Below are 21910 nucleotides of genomic sequence, written 5' to 3'. Positions count from 1 at the left end.
AATGTTAGCCTATAAATAATGAAAATAAAGATTGTTATTGAAAATATCCTCAAGTTTCCACCAGCAAAATACAAGAATTGCTTTGTAAATTTAGCCTACAGCAAATAATCACTGGCAAAATCCATGACACTGAAACAATGGTAAAAGGGAGTTTGTGGGCAATCATGACCCCATTTACTAAAGTTTAAAATATCCCTCAATCACAACACTCTGATCTGAGGCCATGGACTTCAAATTGACCACTTTTAGTCCTTGCTCTGAGCTCTTCAATGTCTGCAGAGGATCTGGCTCAGCCAATCCGTCCCAAACTGGCAAAATTTCTGTGACAAATTTATTAATATAGTTCTTCTTGATACCTTCCTTAACAAGCTCTTCAAACTCACCAAAACTCCCTCTAATATCTAACAGAACACTGCACAATCCTTGACAATTACAATAATCCAAGATCACATCCAGATTTATTTGATCCAGAACTACAATTTCAATTCCTTGTTGAGCCACTTCAGGAGCTGTTACTGTTTTATTGTCTGTAAAGATTATTACTTTGCCAGTAACACCATTGATGCCTAGTTGAATTTGTTTTGAAGAACCAGGATCTTTATGCATTATAATCCGAATTGGTTGGTTGGCTCCAGGTTCTTGAGATGCAGGAACTGACAAATTTTCACTGAATAAGGAAGAAGAGATTACCACTGCATCATATTCTTGTAATAACCTTGAGTGGTATCCACCACAGTCTGTAACTCCATTCCCAAGTAAGTCCAAAAAGTTTCCATTGACAGAAAGAGAATATCTGCAATACAGGAACACTCTAAGCTGTGAAATGCATGTTTATCTAAGAATTAAAACGTATGCTAATCAACCAAACTCCAAAATACACCCAAAGAACAGCCATACATGAATTGTTAATGAAAAGCAAGTGGGAGTGTCAAAGTACAAAGGGAAATTTTAATTACCTCAAAGTAAGGAAAGGCTTTCCAGTCAACATGCGATGAATATAGGGCTCATTGAGGCTCTTGCATAGCTCTTCCTCTACACCCACAATAACTTCAATTCCCGCATCTCTCAATCTTTCCACCCCTTTGAAGGCAACTATGGGATTTGGATCCACCATCCCAACAACAACCTTTTTCACTTTAGCTTTAATTAGAGCTTCAGTGCAAGGTGGAGTCCTGCCAAAATGATTACAAGGTTCCAAGCTCACATAAGCCGTTGCACTTTGTGCCAAATCACCAGCATCTCTCAGAGCAAACACCTGACAATCTCATATCCTGACTCAACATTTCAGCCACAAACACAGATTCTTTATCTAAATTCTAAGACATAGTAACATCTCACAATCAAAACATGTTACTCGGCAAGGTTTTAAATTGCAGTTGCGGTCACATTTTTATCACATTCCTTGATATTGCAGGAAATTGTGACCAATGCGGCTACAATTGCAGTCACAAACACACCAAAAACCTTGACATTGCAGCCTAAATCGCAATTGCATACAGTCTTTTAAAACCTCGCCCAAAACATCTCATAATTTCTTTTCTTAGAACAATCACCATTGAAATTCAAATTAGGCTTATCACCAATTTCAAATGCTAATTCAATGAAACCAACAAGAAAGAATACCACAAAAGAATACAGTATAATTAATGAGCATATAATGAACACACAAACAAGTAACAACTACAACAAAGCCTTATCCCACTAGGTGAGGTCTGCTACATGGATCAACATACAAATAATAATTTTATCTTTTGGAGATATTAAAGTGGGTTGGATGGTTAAGAGAGAAGGAAAGGAGGGTAAGATCACGAGTTCGATCCCCTTGGCTAACAAAACTAATATTCTAACAATTAACAATTAACATTTGCTGATAAAAAAATATTTTTATTACCTTTTATTTTACATAACAATAGAATAATTTAGAGAGAGAGACAGAAGGTAGGTACCTCAGCATGAGGTTGGCCTGCTTTAGGGTGGAAGCCTTCACCAACAACTTTGCCATCCTTTACAATAACACACCCCACCAATGGATTGGGGCTGGTGAACCCAACAGCCTTCCTTGCAAGCTCAACACACCTGATGTAAAACCCATCATCATCATCATTTTCTCCATTGGAGGCTGCACACTGTACCCTTAAACCATCACACCTACTCCTCCAAACTGGTTTGTGAATCCCACAACTCAATTTGATTCCAGCCTTGGAGGGGCTCAGAAAAGATGCAAAATTTGGAGGAGTGGCACTGATTGAGAATCTGGGCACTCGAAGAGTGCTGCAATCTGGGAATGAAGGACACAGTGCTTGCATAGTGTTGTGAATGTAACGAGGTTGTTCTTGTTGGATTTAGTCTCTCACAACGTTTCTATTTTTCTTGTCCCCCGAACCACAAATTGACACCTCAATTAAAAACTTCACGAAGTTGTTGGTTTTCCATACAGAGAGATTCGACGATTCCTAAATATCCCAGGTAAGGTTCGGTCACGGCACAGTTCACGCACCGTGTCTGCGTTTTGTTGCACGTGAAATCGCCTTCGTCCGTGAACCATTTTTTAAGTGAATGTAACCGTGGACGTTTCGTTTTCCCAAGCAACATTTTTTAATGAATAAATTACACTCCCATTTTTTTTATATATATTTTTTAAATTACACTTCATACTTTTTTTTTCTTTTTTTAAAAAAACTAGTTGTTGTTTAATTTATATTACACTTAAATTTTCACCTTTTCAAATACTGCTTAATAATTTAATAGAGATATTGATTATATAATTTTTAATGAAAATTTATGTTTAAAATACTTCAATTTTTTTTTTCTTAACTTCATAAAAGATATGATACTATTTTTAACATGAAAATATTTTAAAATTCTTCTTTTTCTTTTTTTTTAATTAGACTTTTTGAACCTAATTTTTTTGTTGGACATGAATCTATCTTCTTGTTGATACATACGTTTTAATATCCTTCTTTCTTCTTTTTCTTCTTTCTAGTTCAATTTTTTTGGTGCATATTGGGTCATTTGATTGCTGCATTTTTGTTGGATGTGTTTTCAGTAATGTTTATTGATTGAATATGATCCTTTGCTCAAATTTTAGTGTTTTGCTCTTGCATATGTGTTTTTAATTCCTTTCTTTAAGATATTTATTTTTGATAGCTTAGTGTTTGATATAATATCATGATCAAGAGTTACATCTTCTTCAATTGTTAACAACATGAAATAGGAGTTAAATAGTAAAAGAAAAACTGTTATTGTCTTAAGAAAGGTCCATTTATAGGATCAATTATTAATTTGTGATTTATTAGGATAATTTCTTTTGCTCACATATTTCAATTGAAGTTAGTTAACGACGTTAATAAGAGGTGGTAAAAGTAACGTAAAAAAGGAAGAAATATCGGATACAATTTTAAAAAAAATAAAGGAAATACGAGTGTAATTTACTCTTTTTTAAAACATTTACTTCTAATTTTTATTCTGTAAAGAAAAAACTTTTAGTTTTTATTATTTTATTTTTTTCACTTATTCCTTCTACATATTTTTTTTATACATTATTTATTTTAATCATTGTAATACTTATAATATTTAATTTAGTATTTTAAGATTATACTTCATGAAATTGATGAGGTTAATTTTTTTTGAATAATTTTATATTTCACAATTTATTTTAACTATTACTTTAATTAAGATAATAAACATATAATATCTATTTGAGTTTATTTTATTATTTTCTTATACTTTATTTAAAATTTGATTAAAAATATATTAAAATATAATATAAGATTAACACTAGAATATTATATAAAAAAATTATTAACAGTAGAATACATAATATGAAAAAGAATAAAAGTGAATCTAAAAATATAGTGGAAATAATTTATCTATAAGTAAATAATTACAAGATTTTTAAATTAATTAAGAAAACTAAAATTATAATTTATAATACTAATGGGAGGTTCAAATTTTCATTCAATTAGAGACTCTATTTGAAAAGTAAGGGAGTATGTCAAGAAAATCACTAATGAATGAGATGTCCAACCTTTTTCCATTCATGATTTCCCTTGGCACTCCTTGTGCAGTACTAGTCACCCATCTACTTTTGTTTCAATGCCACTATTTTATTTTCAGCTTGTTTCCATCTATATAGGTCCACTTCTCATGTAAATTGAACAGCGCTTAAAGAATTCAGAATAGGTTTGAGTTTGTGAGAATTTCATCCACATTTTATTAGAAAACACTAACCAAAAATTTTATTAGAAGATGCACTAGAATCAGAAGATAATTTTGGACAATGGCTAGCTTCATTAATTATCGTACATGGGAAGGGATACTAATTAGATATATAGTCCATGAAATGAAAGTCCCTTGGTGATTTATTCCATATGAGAATAACCATCACTGACTTCAACCCAATTCAATTAGTATAGACAAGATTAGCTGAATTCCATAGTAAAACAACGAATTCAACTCAGTTCTGTGAAGCTGCTGATATAATCCACTCATTTTGCTGATGACAGATATATACACGATTTTTCATAAAAATAAACCTAATAATAGCAAATGCCTGTCAACATAAACAAAAAATAGAAAACATTACATACAACATGTCTGAGCCCGGGTTCGAACCGGGGACCTCTAGTGTGTGAGACTAGCGTGATAACCAACTACACCACCCAGACTATATTATACAAATCTAATTTTAAATAAATTTATTTTTATGAAAAATGAATAAGTTATTCCTACAATATGACCAACTAATTACAGTTAATAACTCACCTACCATAAAAGTAAGTTTTTCTTCCCCTTTTTGAATTAAAAAAATAAATAACAATAGTAAATTATACCAACATTTCTTCAATTTTTTTTAGATTGCACCTATTTTTTTTTTTTTAAATTTTATATCAACATTTCTTATAGGAGTATATAATGTAATGTTTTCAAATAATTAAAGGAGTTAATAGAATGTATAAAAGATGTCGTGTAAACCAAATGATTGGACACACCTTGTTAACATGCAGAAATTAATATTAATGTACGTGTACTATTTTTTTCAATTGGAGGATTAAGAAAAAAAATATTATTATAATATTTTTTTAAAACAATTCATCTTTATTTATACTAGTTGAAAAGTGGCACTTAATATGTGTTGATAGTAGTTCTCGTGGTTTATGTGTTCTATATGAATCAAAGATAGAATTAGTACTCCTCAATCAATTGGGCTATATATCTCCTTGGTAGATTGATGTTTATCTGAAACAAATAAATTATATCTCTTAATTCAAAATAAAATTTGAAATGACATGAAATAAGGAATCGTAATTATATCTTTTAGGGTATATATCATTCGTTGGCTAAAAAGTGAAATTGATTTAAAGTATACTGCTAACAAATTTTGATGAGTGTTCAGCCAATCTAGAGGGATACATACAAGATTCAAATTGAAACTTGTCATTCTTCATCCAGGTTTGAGCAATTGACTGCACAAAAACCCTACACTTGATCATGGGAGCGACAATGACAATTGAGAGAAAAACAAAAGAGGATAGAATTATCGAATTATCGAATGATATTCTGTGTCACATCCTTTGGTTCCTTACGATCAAGGAAGCCATAGTTACATCTTTGTTGTCTAAAAGGTGGAGATTTCTATGGAACATTTCAACTCCAGCTTATCTCCTCCAATATTGTTAGGAAGCTTATCTCTGCATCTCCAACTCTTGAACTGTTTCAACTCGAGTGTTATCAGGGTTGTGTGGAGGAGAATTTTACGTGCAATACTGTTCTTAAGCATAACTCTCAAGGTATCATGATATTCCGCGTCTACTAAATGTATGGCCTTGTTGTACAACATGATAGTGATATTATCTTAAACTCTTTCAATACTGGGTGGAACAACAAGATTTATATCACAGTGTATGACTGGCATAATAATAAGAATTTTCATATGATTGTGAACACAGTTGTTTCCAGGATTCTCCAAGAACTACGACATGACGTTGAATTTCTGTCACTGAGTGATTTTAGGGAAGATTTATACCATGAATGATTGGAATGGTATTAATCAGAGATGTCTATATCATATTAGTGGCGGAGTAAGGAAGCATGACCTATCGATTGTTCCTTTTACACCTAGAACCAACCTATAGTAGGAAAATGCCTTAATATTCAGTTGGGATGTTGCTGAATAAATTGGTCAAGAGATCAAGTCTTCGAGAGATATTATCAAGTTATTCTATGTTATGTTTTTCTGTTTAAGAGCAGTAATTCTAGCAGGATCGTTTTATTTTTAGTTATGTTTCAGCAATTGGTGATCTATTTTTTTAAAACATATGTTTCATTAATGTTTCTTTGCCTTCCAACATATATATATATATATATATATATATATTTTTTTTTTTTTTCATATAGTTTTCTTTTTTGTCTTATTCCTTCTGTATAACAGCATCCATATATTCTCACTGACTTGTGTGTTCTTACTGCTTTTGTTTCCACTTAGTTTTCTGATTTTCCTAGTTCTATTGTTAGGCTCAAATGTACGTAGTGGCTTTGAACTTTTACTCCATAAATTCTATTTGATATTTATTTTTTATTTGGATTGGATTTTACATGTAATTAGAATGTATCTAATGGAAGCATAATATTAACTCTTTAATCAGAAGCAAGAGGTTTTAAATATTGAAATTCAGAAATTATTTAATAATACACAACGCTTCAGATTGACAAGCATTTACAACTAATTACATTGAAATAAGATAATAATCCAGGTATAGAAGAACCCATCATCACCTGACCTTCATTCCCCAAATCACCATGCATCGAAAACTTGGTCTAGTAAGCCATGGTGAAAGCTTTCCAACTTGGTCTTTATGCCACATCATTAAACTAGTTCCCAAACTCTTATCCAAGACATAAAGGGTACCATCGACAACAACTGCAGGACCTGTCCATCCTGAAACCATGTCAGCATCTGCATACTGCCACGTGCCACTTGATGGTTCATGTACAACAACAAAAACACGACGAGTTACATCCGGATGTCTGGCACATCGGACATATATCTTCCCATCAAGAACCACTGAATCTTTAATATCAGAACCAATATTAGGATCTATATGGAATGTCCAGCAATTTGTCAAAGGGTCAAAAGTATTCCAAGAATGATTACTTGAATTTGAAACTAATCCCCCAATAGCATATAGTTTTTCATCCAAAACTTCACAAGTCAAGTAGCACCTGAAAGTTTTGTAGAAGTAGAAGAGAACAGTGCTCTCTACATTACCCTAGGGGATACAATTAAGACAGATAAAGAAAACATGCAATCTCATTTTTTAATAGTGAAATATAGACAGCTAAAATTCACAAACAAAATAGTACATCATTCTTTGACCATATTACAAGATCGAGCATGATGCCATTGTCAAACAAGTCAGGCATAAATCCCTAAGACTCAATTTGGATGACAGACTGGGAATTACAGTTCAGAATTTTAATTTAAACTCCAATTCTTTGGGTAGTACAAAGAATTAGGACATATAATAAAGAAGTCTAAATTCATTTCCAGCTCTAATTAAAATTCTAAAGTGATTTTCAATTTCTTATAATATTGTCAAGCTTAATAAACAGGTCTTATGAGAAGGAAGAGAGGGAGGCCAAGAAGGAAATGTGAGGAAATTATCAAGAGAGATCTCATGGTAAATAACATTGCTGAAACTTTGACCTTTAACTGAGTTGAATGGTGTTATGTGATCCATGATTCTGACCTCAATTAGTGGGATAAGACTTTGTTGTTGTAAGATACATAGAAGTCACTAATCACGGCAAGAAATTATTTGGATGTCATATTCATATAAAACTTTCTTCCCAAATATAGTAATAAGTTTGTGGCTTTGTTTCTAGTTTTCTGCTATCCACAATCCTCAATAAATTCACGTAAAAGCAAGATTGCAAGAACTCTACCTAAAATCTATGATGAAAATCCTAGCAGATTGACATTACCAATTCTATTTCACTAATATAATCTCCTCCTACACTTACTGACTTGGCTTTCCAAAAGAATAATAGACAAGGATATATACCTAGCATTTGACAAGGAAGCAGCTACAGCCCAACAGTTTGAGGAAGCATCATGAATAAGCCCCATCAGTAAAACCTAGAAACCCACTACAACCACCCAATAAGAATAGCTTATTTCCCAAAGCTTCAAAACCCATGCCTTTTCTATCTGAGATTTGAGATGGAAGACCATAAAGGTGCTTCCAATATCTTCTTGAAGCGGTTGGATCCAAAACACAACAGAAATTCTCATAATAAAAGTCATGAATAGTGCAATTTTGTGTATCTCAATAAAAATCAAACCAGAAAATCGATTACAGAATCACTTTGGAGAAAATTGGTCAAAGAACGGAAAAACTAATAAAACTAGTTGAAAAAAGAAATTTACAGCATGTCAATAAAAAATTGCTTAATAAAACATCATTTTAATTCTTTTCTTAAAAAAATGAAAATAAAGTACCTATCATTTACTTTTTTTTTCTAAAAATAAACTTGTTATTGTTATTTAGAATTTCATAAAGATTCCTTCAAGAGCAGGACAAGAAGATAGTGCATTAAACTATTGTTAACACAAATTATGAGAAAATGTTATTAAGATTCATATTTAGGACAATGGAAAGTCATTGACACAAGTGATATGATACCTATGTTTCTTAATCAAGAATTGAGGTTCAATTCTCAACTTAAGAATGAAATCATGAGAGGAGATATTACTTTACTCCCAAAGTGGGCCAACCTGACAAGAGAGAGTAATTGAATATCAATTAGAAATCTTAAATATCTCTTGGTTATAATAAAAAAAATATATTGGATAACTATATAACAAGAAATACAAAGGAGGCAAACAGAGCAACCCACACAAATAATCAAATTATGCAACATAACACTAGGATTGGCAATGCAAACTGTGTCGGATTTGAGTAATTTACATATAAGCCACAAGTTCAAACTTCAGTACTATCATTGTATCCAACAAAAGAAAAAAGGTATCATGCAACATTGATACATTGTATCTTAACATAATACAACACACACAAACTAGTTAATGCTTCAGATTGACAAGCATTTAACACCTATTACATTTACATCAAATAATAATCCGGGTATAGCAGAACCCACAATCATTTGATCCTCATTCCCCAAATCACCAACATCAACAACCTCATTTGATCCAAGACATAAAGGGTACCATCAACAGCAACTGCAGGACCAGTCCATCCTGAAACAATGTCTTCATCTGCATACTCCCATGTGCCACTTGATGGTTCATATACAACAGCAAATACATGAGGAGTTACAGGATATCTGCTACATCGGACGTATATCTTCCCGTCAAGAATGACTGAATCTTTAATTTCATTAACAATTTAAGGATCTGTCTGAGATGTCCAACAATTTGTCAAAGGGTCAAAAGTCTCCCAAGAATGATAGCTTGAATTTGAACCTCCTCCCCCTATAGCATATAGTTTTTCATCCAAAACTTCACAAGCAAAATTGTACCTGAATTTTTTTGTAGAAGAAAATAGTGATCTCTACATTGCCGTAGTGGCTAAAATTAAGACTGATGAGAACAACATGCAATTTCATTTTTTAATCGCAAAACATAGGCAACTAAAATTGACAAACCAAATATATAGTAGAGTAGATTCTTTCTTTGACCATATTATGAAAGCATGATTCCAAATTAGTTCTTGATACAGCCATCAGTTTCCTTCCTCCTTATTCCCACTTCCCATTTTTATTCATTAAAAAGAAGAGTGAAATATGTTTTTAGTCCTTGTACTTTTGGTAAAATTGGTATTAGTCCTTGTACTTTAACTTTGTTGAATTTGGCCCCTGAACTTTAGAAAAACAGTGATTTTTGTCCCTTTTCACAGACATTTTTCACCATAAAGATCGAAAAAAACTATTACATTTGTAAAGTTTAGGGAATTAATTGATGAAAGTGAAGTTCGGGGGCTAAAATCATGTTTCATATTATATACAGAAACTGAAAACATATTTTATCCTAAAAAAAAACACACACACTACATATAGAAGTGAATAGACACGCCAAGGAATTATATGGATATCGTATACATATAAAACATTTTCTTTCCAAGTATAGTTATGTTTGTGGCTTTATTTGCCAATTCTCAAAAGTTCAAGTAACTGCAACAACTCTACCTTGCTAAAATCAATGATGAAACCAATTCTATTTCTCTAATATACTCCCACACTTACTGAATTAGCTTCCAAAAAGAACAGAAATAAAGATACTAACCTAGCAGTTGACAAGGAAGTAGCTTGAGCGCAACAGTTTGAGGAAGCATCATATGAATAAACCTCATCAGTAGAATCTAGAAACTCACTACAACCACCCAATAAGAATAGCTTATTTCCCAAAGCTTCAAAACCCATGCCTTCTCTTTTCAAGATGTGAGGTGGAAGATCATCAACAAGCTTCCAATATCTCATTGAGGAGGTTGGATCCAAAACATAATAGAAAATCTCATTTGATTTGTTCCTGCACAAACCACTCTTCACAGAAAATGAAGTTCCTCCATCTCTTAGAGACACGCTTCAGGACAGAATGATATTTTCTAGGAATTCTTGCCAGGCACATAAGAAAAATATCATCTGGAAGGCCACAAATAATTGGAGAATTTGTGGCTTCTACTTCATTTTCACTATTTGATGATTCTTTTCCTTTATCTATATGCTCCATTGTATATATAGTACAGAGAGGATCTGAAAAAGAAAAGGAAAATGTTAGTAAAACTCTTATCAGATCAAAATTTTACTTCTATTTCAACTCATTTGCGTATACATTGTACAACATATTAACATCTAGCTATTATGATCCCAAGCTGAAAGTAATGTCATGGTAGTCCCAAATCTCAAAGCATTTAGTTAACATGTTGAAGAATGAAATATCAGACTCCAAAAATGTTTAAAAGTTTCTAGCTATTGAAAAACAATTTCCTTCTCCTTCAACCTACATATGTCCTTAATTTTCACTATACCCCGCTACAGAACATGATTAAGTGCGACTTGAGCATGATGTGAAATGTGGTCACTTTCTTTACAAAACACAATTTACAAAAATATGTCCATTTTATTTTATAGGCATTAATTTTCAAAACACACAATACAACCAGACAGTGCAAACATGCACAAATATATGATATGTATCCGATACGACAATACAATTATTCTAAAAATATATAGGATTCAATATGTAACAAAAAGAATTAAGAACTTTCTTGGACATCACTATAAATAAAATAAAAATATGAATCATTATCACCATAAGTTACTTTCTATTATTTACAAATACAAATAAAAATAATATTATCAATCTTATTCCTTTCTTGAAATCATCCATATATAGGGTTATTTTTTTTATCAATGGACAATGTTCCATGTTTCTATATTATACATGTTTATATGTCTCATATAGTTCTATTGGATTTTCATAAATTTTATTATAGGTTTGGATATTTTTGATAAATTATCCAAGAGTATCTATCGGATACAGATCCATGAAACAAATTGAAGTATCGATGCTGCATGAGGAGAAACAAACTTCTTTAATCAAGGTACATAAAACACAATACTCTTTTAACTTCAAACATAATTATCTTCATCCTATTAAAGGGGTGAGGAGATCAAAGCACAAGTTGCACTTGTATCAAATCACATAAGTATAACATAAGCAAGGTTCTTAACTTCTTTACACACCTCCCACAATTTCACATAAATAGAAAACACACTGTAACCGAAAGCAATCACCGCAATTCCAGATTTAAAAGCAAAGGAGAACACAATTTTCTCATCGATTGCAAAAGTTTTGATCTTGCAAGTGAATGCTGAATAATCTAGGAGACCTAAATAGAAGATCCAATGAATGAAATGGAAAATTCAATTTATGTATCTTTGTGTTAGGGGTAATGGAAAAGAGAAAGATACCTTGTAAGGAAACTAGGGATTCATCTGAGAAGTGCACAAAACAAGAAAAACAACTCCAACTCAGTTCCAGAGAAAGTTTTAGTATCTTTCCCAATTTCCTAATGTTTTTTCTTCCTTTTAATAATAAAAATTTAGGAGGAGAGGATAGTGTCACAGTTAAAGGAAAAAAAATAATAGGACTCTAACAACATTTATATAAATATTTATAAAACAAGTTGAACCTTTGACACGAAACATATTAAACCATAGGACTTTAAGAATATTTATAAATATATTTACAAAACAAGTTGAACCCTTGACATGTAACATACAAAACCGACAAAGACTATAAAGAACATTTATAAAGATATTTTTAAAATAAGTTGAACCTTTGACATGTAACATATGAACTTGTCTAATAATAGCGTGTTTGGTTCGGTGAGAAATCCTCTCACCGGCCACACGTCTTATAGTGCGTTTGTTTCAGTGGAGAATGCTCTTGGTGAGTGTCTCAAAGCATGTTTGGCTTAGTGGAGAATTCTCTCACTACTTGTCTCATGGCAAGTTTCATTTGGTGGAGAACCTTCTCTTTGCATGTCTTATAACTTGTTTTGTTCGATAGTAAAGCCTCTCATTACATGTTTTGCAGTGTTTGTTTCAGTGAGAAACCCTTTCACTGGGCTTATTTTATGTGAAAATGCTAAAACAACCCAAGTTGCAAAAGAAAAACAAAAAACAAATTTAAAGAATCAATTATCTATAAGAAAATAAGGTCATCCTAGACATCTATCAACACCTAGTTAATTTTGTCTTTTGCTCAATTCAGGTTCTATTTGTCAATTTATTCACAGTTAATGTGAGTATGATTAAATATAAATAGTTAAAATTAAATGATTCCTGACTATTTTTTCAAAAAATGTGAGTGTTTTTTTTTAAATTTACTTAATTTATGCATTTTAATTTTAACGGTTCATAATAAGATCTAAAGGAAGGTTAGCAACATTCTCTTTCCTATTGACTAAGTTTATTCAAAATCACAAATTTTTGTAAGTCTCACTAATAATTAAAAGTGATAGTCATTAAATGAAAGTAAAACTTACCAACATTTGTTATCTTTAGTAATCAATAATTAAGTGATTGTTAGAGAGAGAAAGTTGTTATCTTCCTCTAAGATCCAATTATCAATTTTATTCTTGTCACTCATGTAAAAATTTCTCTCACTGCATACATATGTAACACTACCCCATGTATTTTTGTTATAACTTCTTTTTTCTGAATTTCTTATTAAATAATTTTTGGAAAATATACAAATATGATAGAAGTGATGATTATAGATATATTACCAGTTTTTTTTTCTAGAAGAACCTGAGTACTTTATTTTATTGGTTCAATCAAGCTAACCATAAATTATTCATCATTTCAAGTAATCATTTGGATACCCTTCTAATAAAAAAAATAGAATTATACTTTATTACATTTCATGCTCCAAATATTTTATGATTCAATTCTTCTTCTTTTGGGGTGAAAGAGAAGATATCTCGATTGGAGAGAAAATAAATAAATCTCATATAACTTATTATATTTAGTCAATTGAGTTAGACAAGAATTAAACTTAAGTTCTTATGAGATATGAGTTTTCCTTGACAAATATTAATTTAAAATATTAAAAATAAATAATATTTTTCAAAAGTGTTAAAGAAAATTATTTGAGTAATAATTATAATTTTAAAAAATTTATATAATTTATTCATAACTTTAAGAAAAGTAACTGCATAAATAAAACATAATTTTGTAAAATTTAATTAATATTATAATTTTTATAATTAAAAAAGTTAATTAAAAGTATTTTATTTATTTTTTTATGTAATTTTGATGAAACAATCTATATTATATCCTATTGTTACGTAGTTTGTTATCCTCTCCACATCAAATATTAAATAAGATTAAACTTATTTGTTCTTATCATACTCTAATATCGTATCCCTTCCTTTCCTCTCCTCATGGCTCCATCTATTGGCACTGAGTGCTCCAAACCAATCATGAATTTTCACAAGAAAGTCAAAACATTCTTGGGTTTACTTAGAACAGAAAAAAAGATCACAAGGTTTCGTCTCAAATGTAATAATAATAGCCATGATTATTGCTCACGTTACACGGAAGAATGGGTATCTGCAGTTGTAGCCAGAAAAGTTGAACGTGTGAATATCTCCTTGTGCATGAACATGTGCCATACAAGTGTGCTCTCCTTCTCCACCTTGTTCACTTGCACCACAATTGTCACCTTGAACCTCAAGGGTCCCTTTGATTTCTCTATTCCGTGTTCATCAGTTCATCAGTTATATTTATTTCCCTGACAATATATTTTTCATATAGTTTTTTTTTTTGTCTTATTCCTTCCCTATAACAACGATATTCATATATTCTCTGGACTTGAGTTCTTACTGCTTTTGTTTCCACTCAGTTTTCCTCTGATTTTCCTAGTTCTATTGTTAGGCTCAAGTGTAGGCAGGGGCTTTGAGCTTTTACTCCATAAATTCTAGTTAGTTATTTGTTTTTTATTTGGATTGGATTTTACATGTACTTAGAAAGTATCTAATATACAAATAAAATCTGCTCATGGAAGCATAATAACTCTTTAATCAGAAGGTATTCAAATACACAGGTCCATGTAGCACCAGTCAGTACCTGAAGTTATCCTAATATCAATTTTTTTTTTATCCAGTTCTAACACTGCAGAAAATTGATGGGATTCTTATGAAGACTTTTCAATTAAAAAGATTATTTTCTTACTTTGGGAGAATGGCTTAGATTAAGGATTTCATTCATATGGAAGTTAAAATTAACATTGTTTCTAGAATTAAGACTATGTTCTGGTTGCTTTAAGCTTCTTTTTTTTTTCTTTTTTCTTTTTTTGTCTCTAGAGCACTTCAGAGTTTACCCAAAAAATATCTGGTTTGTATGTATCTGGTATCTACTAATCTACATACATCTATGTGACTGCACTGGCCATGTTGCTTAATTGCAATTTAATCTAGTATTCTGCTGAAAAAAAGAGAGAGAAGAAAACATTGATAGTAACTCCATGTTCTAGGGTGTAAATATGTTGAAATTAAGGAGAGAGACCAGTCCCTTATAAAATTAATCAAGGGAGCATGGTTGTGAAGATCATTGAATCCTGAAGAAATGAATTGGATAGCTTGCATAGAGTCAGATTCACAAATCAAATAACGAATACCATGACTCCAAGCCAATTCTAAATCATATTTAATGGAAAAGATCTAGAGCTCGGCGGCGTTAAAACTAGTGGTTATTATTAGCGCAAGAACTATAGAGATCTGTTGGAGGTATCGAAACACAGTTCTATGTGTAGTCACCTTTGATTTGGATCAGAAATATCCTCAGGAGTGATGTTCAGCAAAGCTTCTACCTTACTCTTGAGAAGCCATATAGGCCAAACTTCATCATTGAATATTTCAGCATTTCTGGAGTTCCATATATATGAACCAGCAAATGGTTGCAAATCTTAGAGAATGCACATCAGTAAGATTACAAATAAGCCACTGTATTAAATCTTGACAGAGAAAAATCCTGACGAGTATCTTCAAGCAACAGAAAACCTTCTAGCTTTGATGCAGTCCCTGATAGCATGAAGATGAGTTTCTTCAGCATATCCACATCTATGACAAGAAAAATCCAGAGAAAAATGACCGTATTAAATTTAACTTTCTTTGAAGTAATTGATATATCATTTTGTAATTAAGGAAATAAATTGATCCCAACTTTTTTAGAATACTAAAAAATTGGTTCACTCATATTTAAGGACTAAAATGTTTGTTTAATTTTTTCTCCCCTAATCCACTTAAATAATTATCCTACTAGTTCCTAATTTTTTTTATTAATTGGCAGCCCAACACTTCCAAATTTGATATCTAATATAGTTCAAAAATGTAGAACAATACCATGTAAAGAAATATATTAGCTAGTATATTACATTATACCATAACAATTTTTACATGACACACTAGACAAATTAATTAACCAACATAACACATAGAGAATAGCTAGATAGAAGGCAGGCATGTACTAGTATAGTAGCATTAATTAGATTAAGCATCAGACCATGTAATTTCTAATCCACCCCACTGATTGTGAGGCACACCTAAGGCTTTCCAGACAGCCTTGGAGGCATCAACAATGTTGTTGGAACAAGGTGGTTGATAATCATGGTCTTCATCACATCCCATGGTTGAGTCACACTCGTCGACCACCATAGCCACCACGCTTTTGCCATTTCCACTGATGGTGATGTTGTGGAGGCACCTACTCCTGTCGTTGAACCATCCGGTGGAGAGTGCGACTACCGGTGTGTCATCGGAATGGTACTGGTTGTCACATTCTGAAGGGCCACCTCCATCTCCACCCTTTTCAAAACTATTCAGAGTGAGTTCGGCCTTTGTGTGCCTTGAAACTGCTGGCGAACATTTGTATGTTGTGTACGCCTTGCCTTGCACACAACAATCTGAATCATTCTCTTTGTTGCATTCTCCAGGAGGAGGCTTCTTTCCCATGATTCTCCCACTTGGACGACACTGTTGTGCTTCAGAACACAAACAATTTGTTGAAATGAGAATGAGCAGCAGAACAAAGGATGCTATTGAGTTAGACATCTTCATTTTGTATGTGTTCTCTTTTTTTCTATGATGTGTTGCTCGGTGCTTGGTGAAAAGGGTGACATTTAGATGGTAATTTATAGTTGTAAATGTGTAATATTTTTTTTTCTCTCAATCTTTGTCTTTTGTTTATTTTAGAACTAGGAGTTCCGTTACCGATGGATTCTGCTAGAAAATGATCACTATAGTACTAGCATCCAATTCAACCTTCATGCCTCAAAACTATATTGAATTGTTGTAACGAAAATTACATATTAAATGTATATTATTTTGCATTGGCGATGTGTCCTAACGTTTTTTTATTGATAAATGTTAATTATTAATGTGCTAATAGGAGAGATTGAACCTGTAACTTTTTTTTTAATATTTTTTTTAATCACCTAATGAATCTTATATCTTTCTCGCTTGATCCATGTTTAACATGAAAGCTCACTTATGTATCGAGTTCAAGACTTATAGTTATGACAAGTAATATCCCTTGTCCTTAATATTTAAAAGGATTGGTTAGCAACTTGTAACACTTGAAGGCCTCTATTTTGTCACTTGTCTTTCCATAGTCGTCGAAACATATGGTATGGCATCTATTCAAAACTACTGGCGTGACATCAGAACATTTGTCGCTTAACATTTCATCCTCCACGTGTTCTTAATTTATTTAAGATTTAAGGTGGATCATTTACCAGTCAATCTGAAGTTGGAGTTTGGGGGTTGTGGGTTTCATTTAGAATTTAATTAAGGTGAAACATTAGTACCAAAACTGCCAATTTTAACATTGTACACATTAGGTCATTTATTTATTTTTGTCAATAAATGACTAGTATAATTTTATTTTACAATAACAATTTTAAGGTATCCTGATAAGCAATAAAAATAACATTGTTCTTTTTAGGTAGTTATTATAAAAATCAACAAATTTATCGTATATAATAATTTGTGATTAGATTAAAGTGTAAATCTATTTTATATTGTAAATGCATGCATAGGTTATTTTCTAGTTTCTATTATCATTTTACCTTTACTGAATATTTTTTAGACTCTATATTACACAAAATAAATATTTATTTTATATGACTAAATTTATAAAAAATAAATACTTTAAATATATAAATTATATTATAATTCAAATTTTTAATAAATAAATATTTTAAACCTATAACTTATGTTTTAGTTTCATGGTAAATAATTTATATTTGATGTAATATTATTTTTAATTATTGATAATTTATTTTAAAATAGTGAAATTCAAGTTAGAACTAAACATAGTGAAAATGATAGATTGGAAAAGACAAAAGGTTAAGAAAAATCCCTAACAAAGTAACAATGCCCATGCTGAAGATTGAGAGCTGAAAACACTCTAGTTCAAAATAATTTATTGTGACACATTACTAATGATCAGAATCATGAATGATGTGATGGTTTGTAGTACCTAATAATTTATCGTTGTACAGAACAAATATCAACATAAATAGAGGTGTAACCCATGAAATCATAGTTGATTCAGAAACTAAGCTTCAAATCAATGAAGCTTGTTTTGGATCTCTTCTCTCCCATTCATTGACATCTTATTCCTCTTGATGCCAACAAGTTTCCTTTCTTTTCCTTCTTCTCACCCTCTCCATATATAGACTATGTTCAACAAAATATTTGAGTTAACTTTTAACTTTTTTTCCTAGCTGAAAAAACTCATTTATATGTTCGATAAATAAGTTTTTTTTAGTAATTGTTTAAGTAGTTTGTAGTATTTTTTTAAACACTACTTGAAGTAGCCCGCAGTTCTTAAAATGCTAGCTTCTAGTTGTTTATATTTTCTTTCACTTTTATCCTCGATATATCTATTCATTTTCCTTATTACATTTTTTAAATAAATCATGATTTTATAATTTTTCTATCATTTTATACTTTTCAATTACTTTATTAGTTAGCTTTAGTGAACACTTCTAATCCAATAAGTTAGTTTTGTAGCTTTCAACTACCGTCTAGCTTTTCAGCTTTCAGCTTCTAATTATTTTTTCGGCTAGTTTTACCGAACATAATCATAATATATAATATTTAGTAAATATACTTGTGTGAATTAATTTAAATTTTACTTGTGCAAATTAAAAAGAACATAGAAAACTCTTGATTAGTTGTGTTCACTATAAGATTTACTTTTAATGACAATTAGTATATTTTAAAATATACATGTAATTGGATATTTTTCATATTTTTTAATTTGATCAACAAAAAATAAACCATATTAATTTATACGGATTCTTATATCTACTATATAAAATTCAAAAAATAGAATAAATCAGAATATTCCAATTTATATTTTATGCGGTTCTTATTAATTGATTTAATATTCTATAATTGATTTAAGATTTTATTAGATATAGAATAGAATAAAATAAATATACAATTTGCACAAATTGAATCATTTGGAGGAAATAAATGAAGTGACATTATCTCATAGAATAAATTATATATATATATATATATATATATATATATATATTAAATAGTAGATAGATTGATATATAATATAATTAATTCATTTGATTGATTTATCTAACAGAAACTTTTATCTCAAAATCAAATTTGATGAACTTACATAAAATACGAAGGAATCATAATTTTAAATTGAACTCATCACTTTTGCTGATTTTTCTTGGACAATGATTTTTCATCATCGACAAGGAGGGATTGCAGAAAAACGAGGCTATAGATGATAATGGGAAGGAGAGAAAAGCAGCAGGAGAGGATAGAATTACATCCTTTGGTTCCTTACGATCAAGAAAGCCGTTACTACATCCTTGTTGTCTAGCAGGTGGAGATTTCTGAGTCTCGACATGGAGTGCTCCAAACCAATCATGGAATACCACGGGAGCATGGATGAATTCTTGGGTCGACAAAGAACACGAAAGATCATGAGGTTGCGTCTCAAATGTGATAGCGATGATTGTTGCTCATTCGACGTGGAGGAATGGGTCGATGAAGTGGTAACCAGAAAAGTTAAGCATGTGAATATCTCCTTGTACATGTGCCATTCAAGTGTTTTCAACTTGGCTGCCTTGTTCGTCTGCACCACACTTGTCACCTTTGATTTCTCTATTCCTTGTAATGTTCATCTCCCTAATCTCAAGAGTTTTCACCTTCATGTGTACACAATCTTGCAGTTCCCCAGTATTAGCAAGCTTATCTCTGGATCTCCAGCTCTTGAACTGTTTCACCTCAAGCAGAAACAGTATAAGCATTATTTCGACGAGTTGAAGATTGAAGTTTTCCACCACAACTGGTCGATCTCATTGTTGGTTAAATAAATTAAATCAAGCTGGAAATTATCACCGCCTAACTCGAAGAGTTTTGAAGCTTTGAATTCAAAGATTGCAGCTGAAAAAAAAAAATCACTGCACCACCTGTTGTAATTTGCATGGAGACATAATAATCATTTGCTGAGACTTTAAGTAGTGCAGTTAGTGCCATCGTCATTAGCTAGTCTTAGGCACTAAGTTTATACTATTTTATTGTTATGATATGCCTATAAAAGGCACCTCCCTGTTGGACATTTTAGTGTAATTGATCTCTTTATTATGTTAAAATAAGAGTGCACGCTTGTTTTAATGTAATAACGAGATGTTCGGTTTAGGCAAAGGTTGGAAGTTACATGGAAGTTACTAAAACTTCCATCAACGGTTGAAAGTTACTAAAACTTCCATCAACGGAAATTTTTAAAAATAAATAACTTCCATCAACCGCCAAAAACCACCTGTTCTTTGATTATAAATAATCATCCTGGTTCAGAAAGCACAACATGTGAAAAACTCACAAGACCAAAACAAAACTCTTGAATTATAATCTTCTGATTTTATCCGATTGAACAATTTTGGTTGAACCCCGAAATTTGATTCAATCTGAAAGTGTTTATACACGACTTCAGATTTATCCAGGATTATCTCGATTTTCAAAATTAACCAACAAAAGATTGAATCAAATCTTTCGAGATGACGAACGATAGTTCGAAGATGACAAGCAAGTTTGCGAAGTTGGACAAGTTTGAAGGGCAGGATTTCAGAAGATGGCAGAAGAAGATGCACTTTCTCTTGACAACATTGAATGTGGTGTATGTGCTGAGTACACCGATGCCGGTGTATATGGAAGGCGAAACTCTGGATCAAACAAGGAAGCGTTCGAAATGGGAGAACGACGATTACATTTGTCGTGGACACATTCTGAACGGTATGTCTGACTCTCTCTTTGATATTTATCAAAATGTTGAGTCTGCTAAGGAATTATGGGACTCTCTTGAATCCAAGTATATGGCAGAAGATGCCTCAAGTAACAAATTCTTAGTTAGTAATTTCTTTAATTACAAAATGATTGATTCGAGGCCTGTTATGGAGCAATATAATGAACTGCTGCGGATTTTGGGTCAGTTTACTCAACATGATTTGAAAATGGATGAATCCATTGCAGTTTCATCTATAATTGATAAACTGCCTTCTTCTTGGAAAGACTTCAAGCATACCTTGAAACATATGAAGGAAGAGTTGACTCTGGTTCAACTCGGCAGTCATTTCATGATTGAGGAGTCGCTGAGGGCTCAGGAAATTGACAAAGTCAATAATAAAACCGTAGCAGGTTCCTCTTCCGTTAATATGGTAGAGGAAAGTGGAACAGTTAAGCAAAATTACAATGCTAAAGGTAACAAACGAAAATTTCAAGGAAATAAGAACAAAGGTCCAAACAAACAGACAAAATTGTCATGTTGGAAGTGTGGGAAACCTGGTCATTTAAAGAGGGATTGCCGGGTGTTCAAAGGAAAGAACAAGGCTGGTCCAAGTGGGTCTAATGATCCTGAAAAGCAACAAGGTCAGATTGTAGTGAATAATTTTAATTCGAATACGAATTCAAATTATGTATCACTAATATCTGATGCATTCTATGTGCAGGATGATGACGTTGCTTGGTGGTTTGATTCGGGAGCAACAAGCCATGTGTGCAAAGATCGTCGTTGGTTCAAGGAATTTAGACCAATCGATGATGGCTCTATTGTGAAGATGGGCAATGTTGCAACTGAACCAATCATAGGATTAGGTTGTGTGAATTTAGTTTTTACTTCCGGAAAAAGTTTGTATTTGGATAATGTCTTATTTGTACCTGGTATTCGTAAGAACTTATTGTCTGGTATGGTTTTAAATAATTGTGGTTTCAAGCAAGTACTTGAAAGTGACAAGTACATCTTGTCAAGACATGGTTCGTTTGTTGAATTTGGTTATCGTTGTAATGGAATG

General features: G+C 31.7%; 2 protein-coding genes, 1 non-coding gene and 2 pseudogenes across 3 annotated transcripts; all 5 read right to left on the bottom strand.

Moving 5' to 3' along the window:
* Nucleotides 1–4: 4 nt before the first annotated feature.
* On the bottom strand, nt 5–2542 carry LOC114405753 (riboflavin biosynthesis protein PYRD, chloroplastic-like). Its single transcript, XM_028368234.1, has 3 exons — nt 1947–2542; nt 957–1255; nt 5–793 (listed from the first exon to the last, which is right to left on the bottom strand). The coding sequence occupies exons 1-3, from the start codon at nt 2304–2306 to the stop codon at nt 178–180; spliced, it is 1275 nt and encodes a 424-aa protein (XP_028224035.1). The 5' UTR covers nt 2307–2542; the 3' UTR covers nt 5–177.
* Nucleotides 2543–4593: 2051 nt separating this feature from the next.
* On the bottom strand, nt 4594–4667 carry TRNAV-CAC. Its single transcript has one exon. It is a non-coding gene; the product is annotated as a tRNA-Val (tRNA).
* Nucleotides 4668–6699: 2032 nt separating this feature from the next.
* Nucleotides 6700–8128, bottom strand: LOC114405612 (annotated as a pseudogene).
* Nucleotides 8129–8981: 853 nt separating this feature from the next.
* On the bottom strand, nt 8982–10747 carry LOC114405611 (annotated as a pseudogene).
* Nucleotides 10748–15918: 5171 nt separating this feature from the next.
* On the bottom strand, nt 15919–16680 carry LOC114405749 (putative ripening-related protein 1). Its single transcript, XM_028368231.1, has one exon. The coding sequence runs from the start codon at nt 16641–16643 to the stop codon at nt 16077–16079; it is 567 nt and encodes a 188-aa protein (XP_028224032.1). The 5' UTR covers nt 16644–16680; the 3' UTR covers nt 15919–16076.
* Nucleotides 16681–21910: the final 5230 nt, after the last annotated feature.

This window comes from Glycine soja, chromosome 3, assembly GCF_004193775.1.
Source record: "Glycine soja cultivar W05 chromosome 3, ASM419377v2, whole genome shotgun sequence".
NCBI lineage: Eukaryota > Viridiplantae > Streptophyta > Magnoliopsida > Fabales > Fabaceae > Glycine > Glycine soja.
The sequence above is the reverse complement of the archived record's forward strand: the minus strand, read 5'-3'. Positions and strand labels throughout refer to the sequence as shown.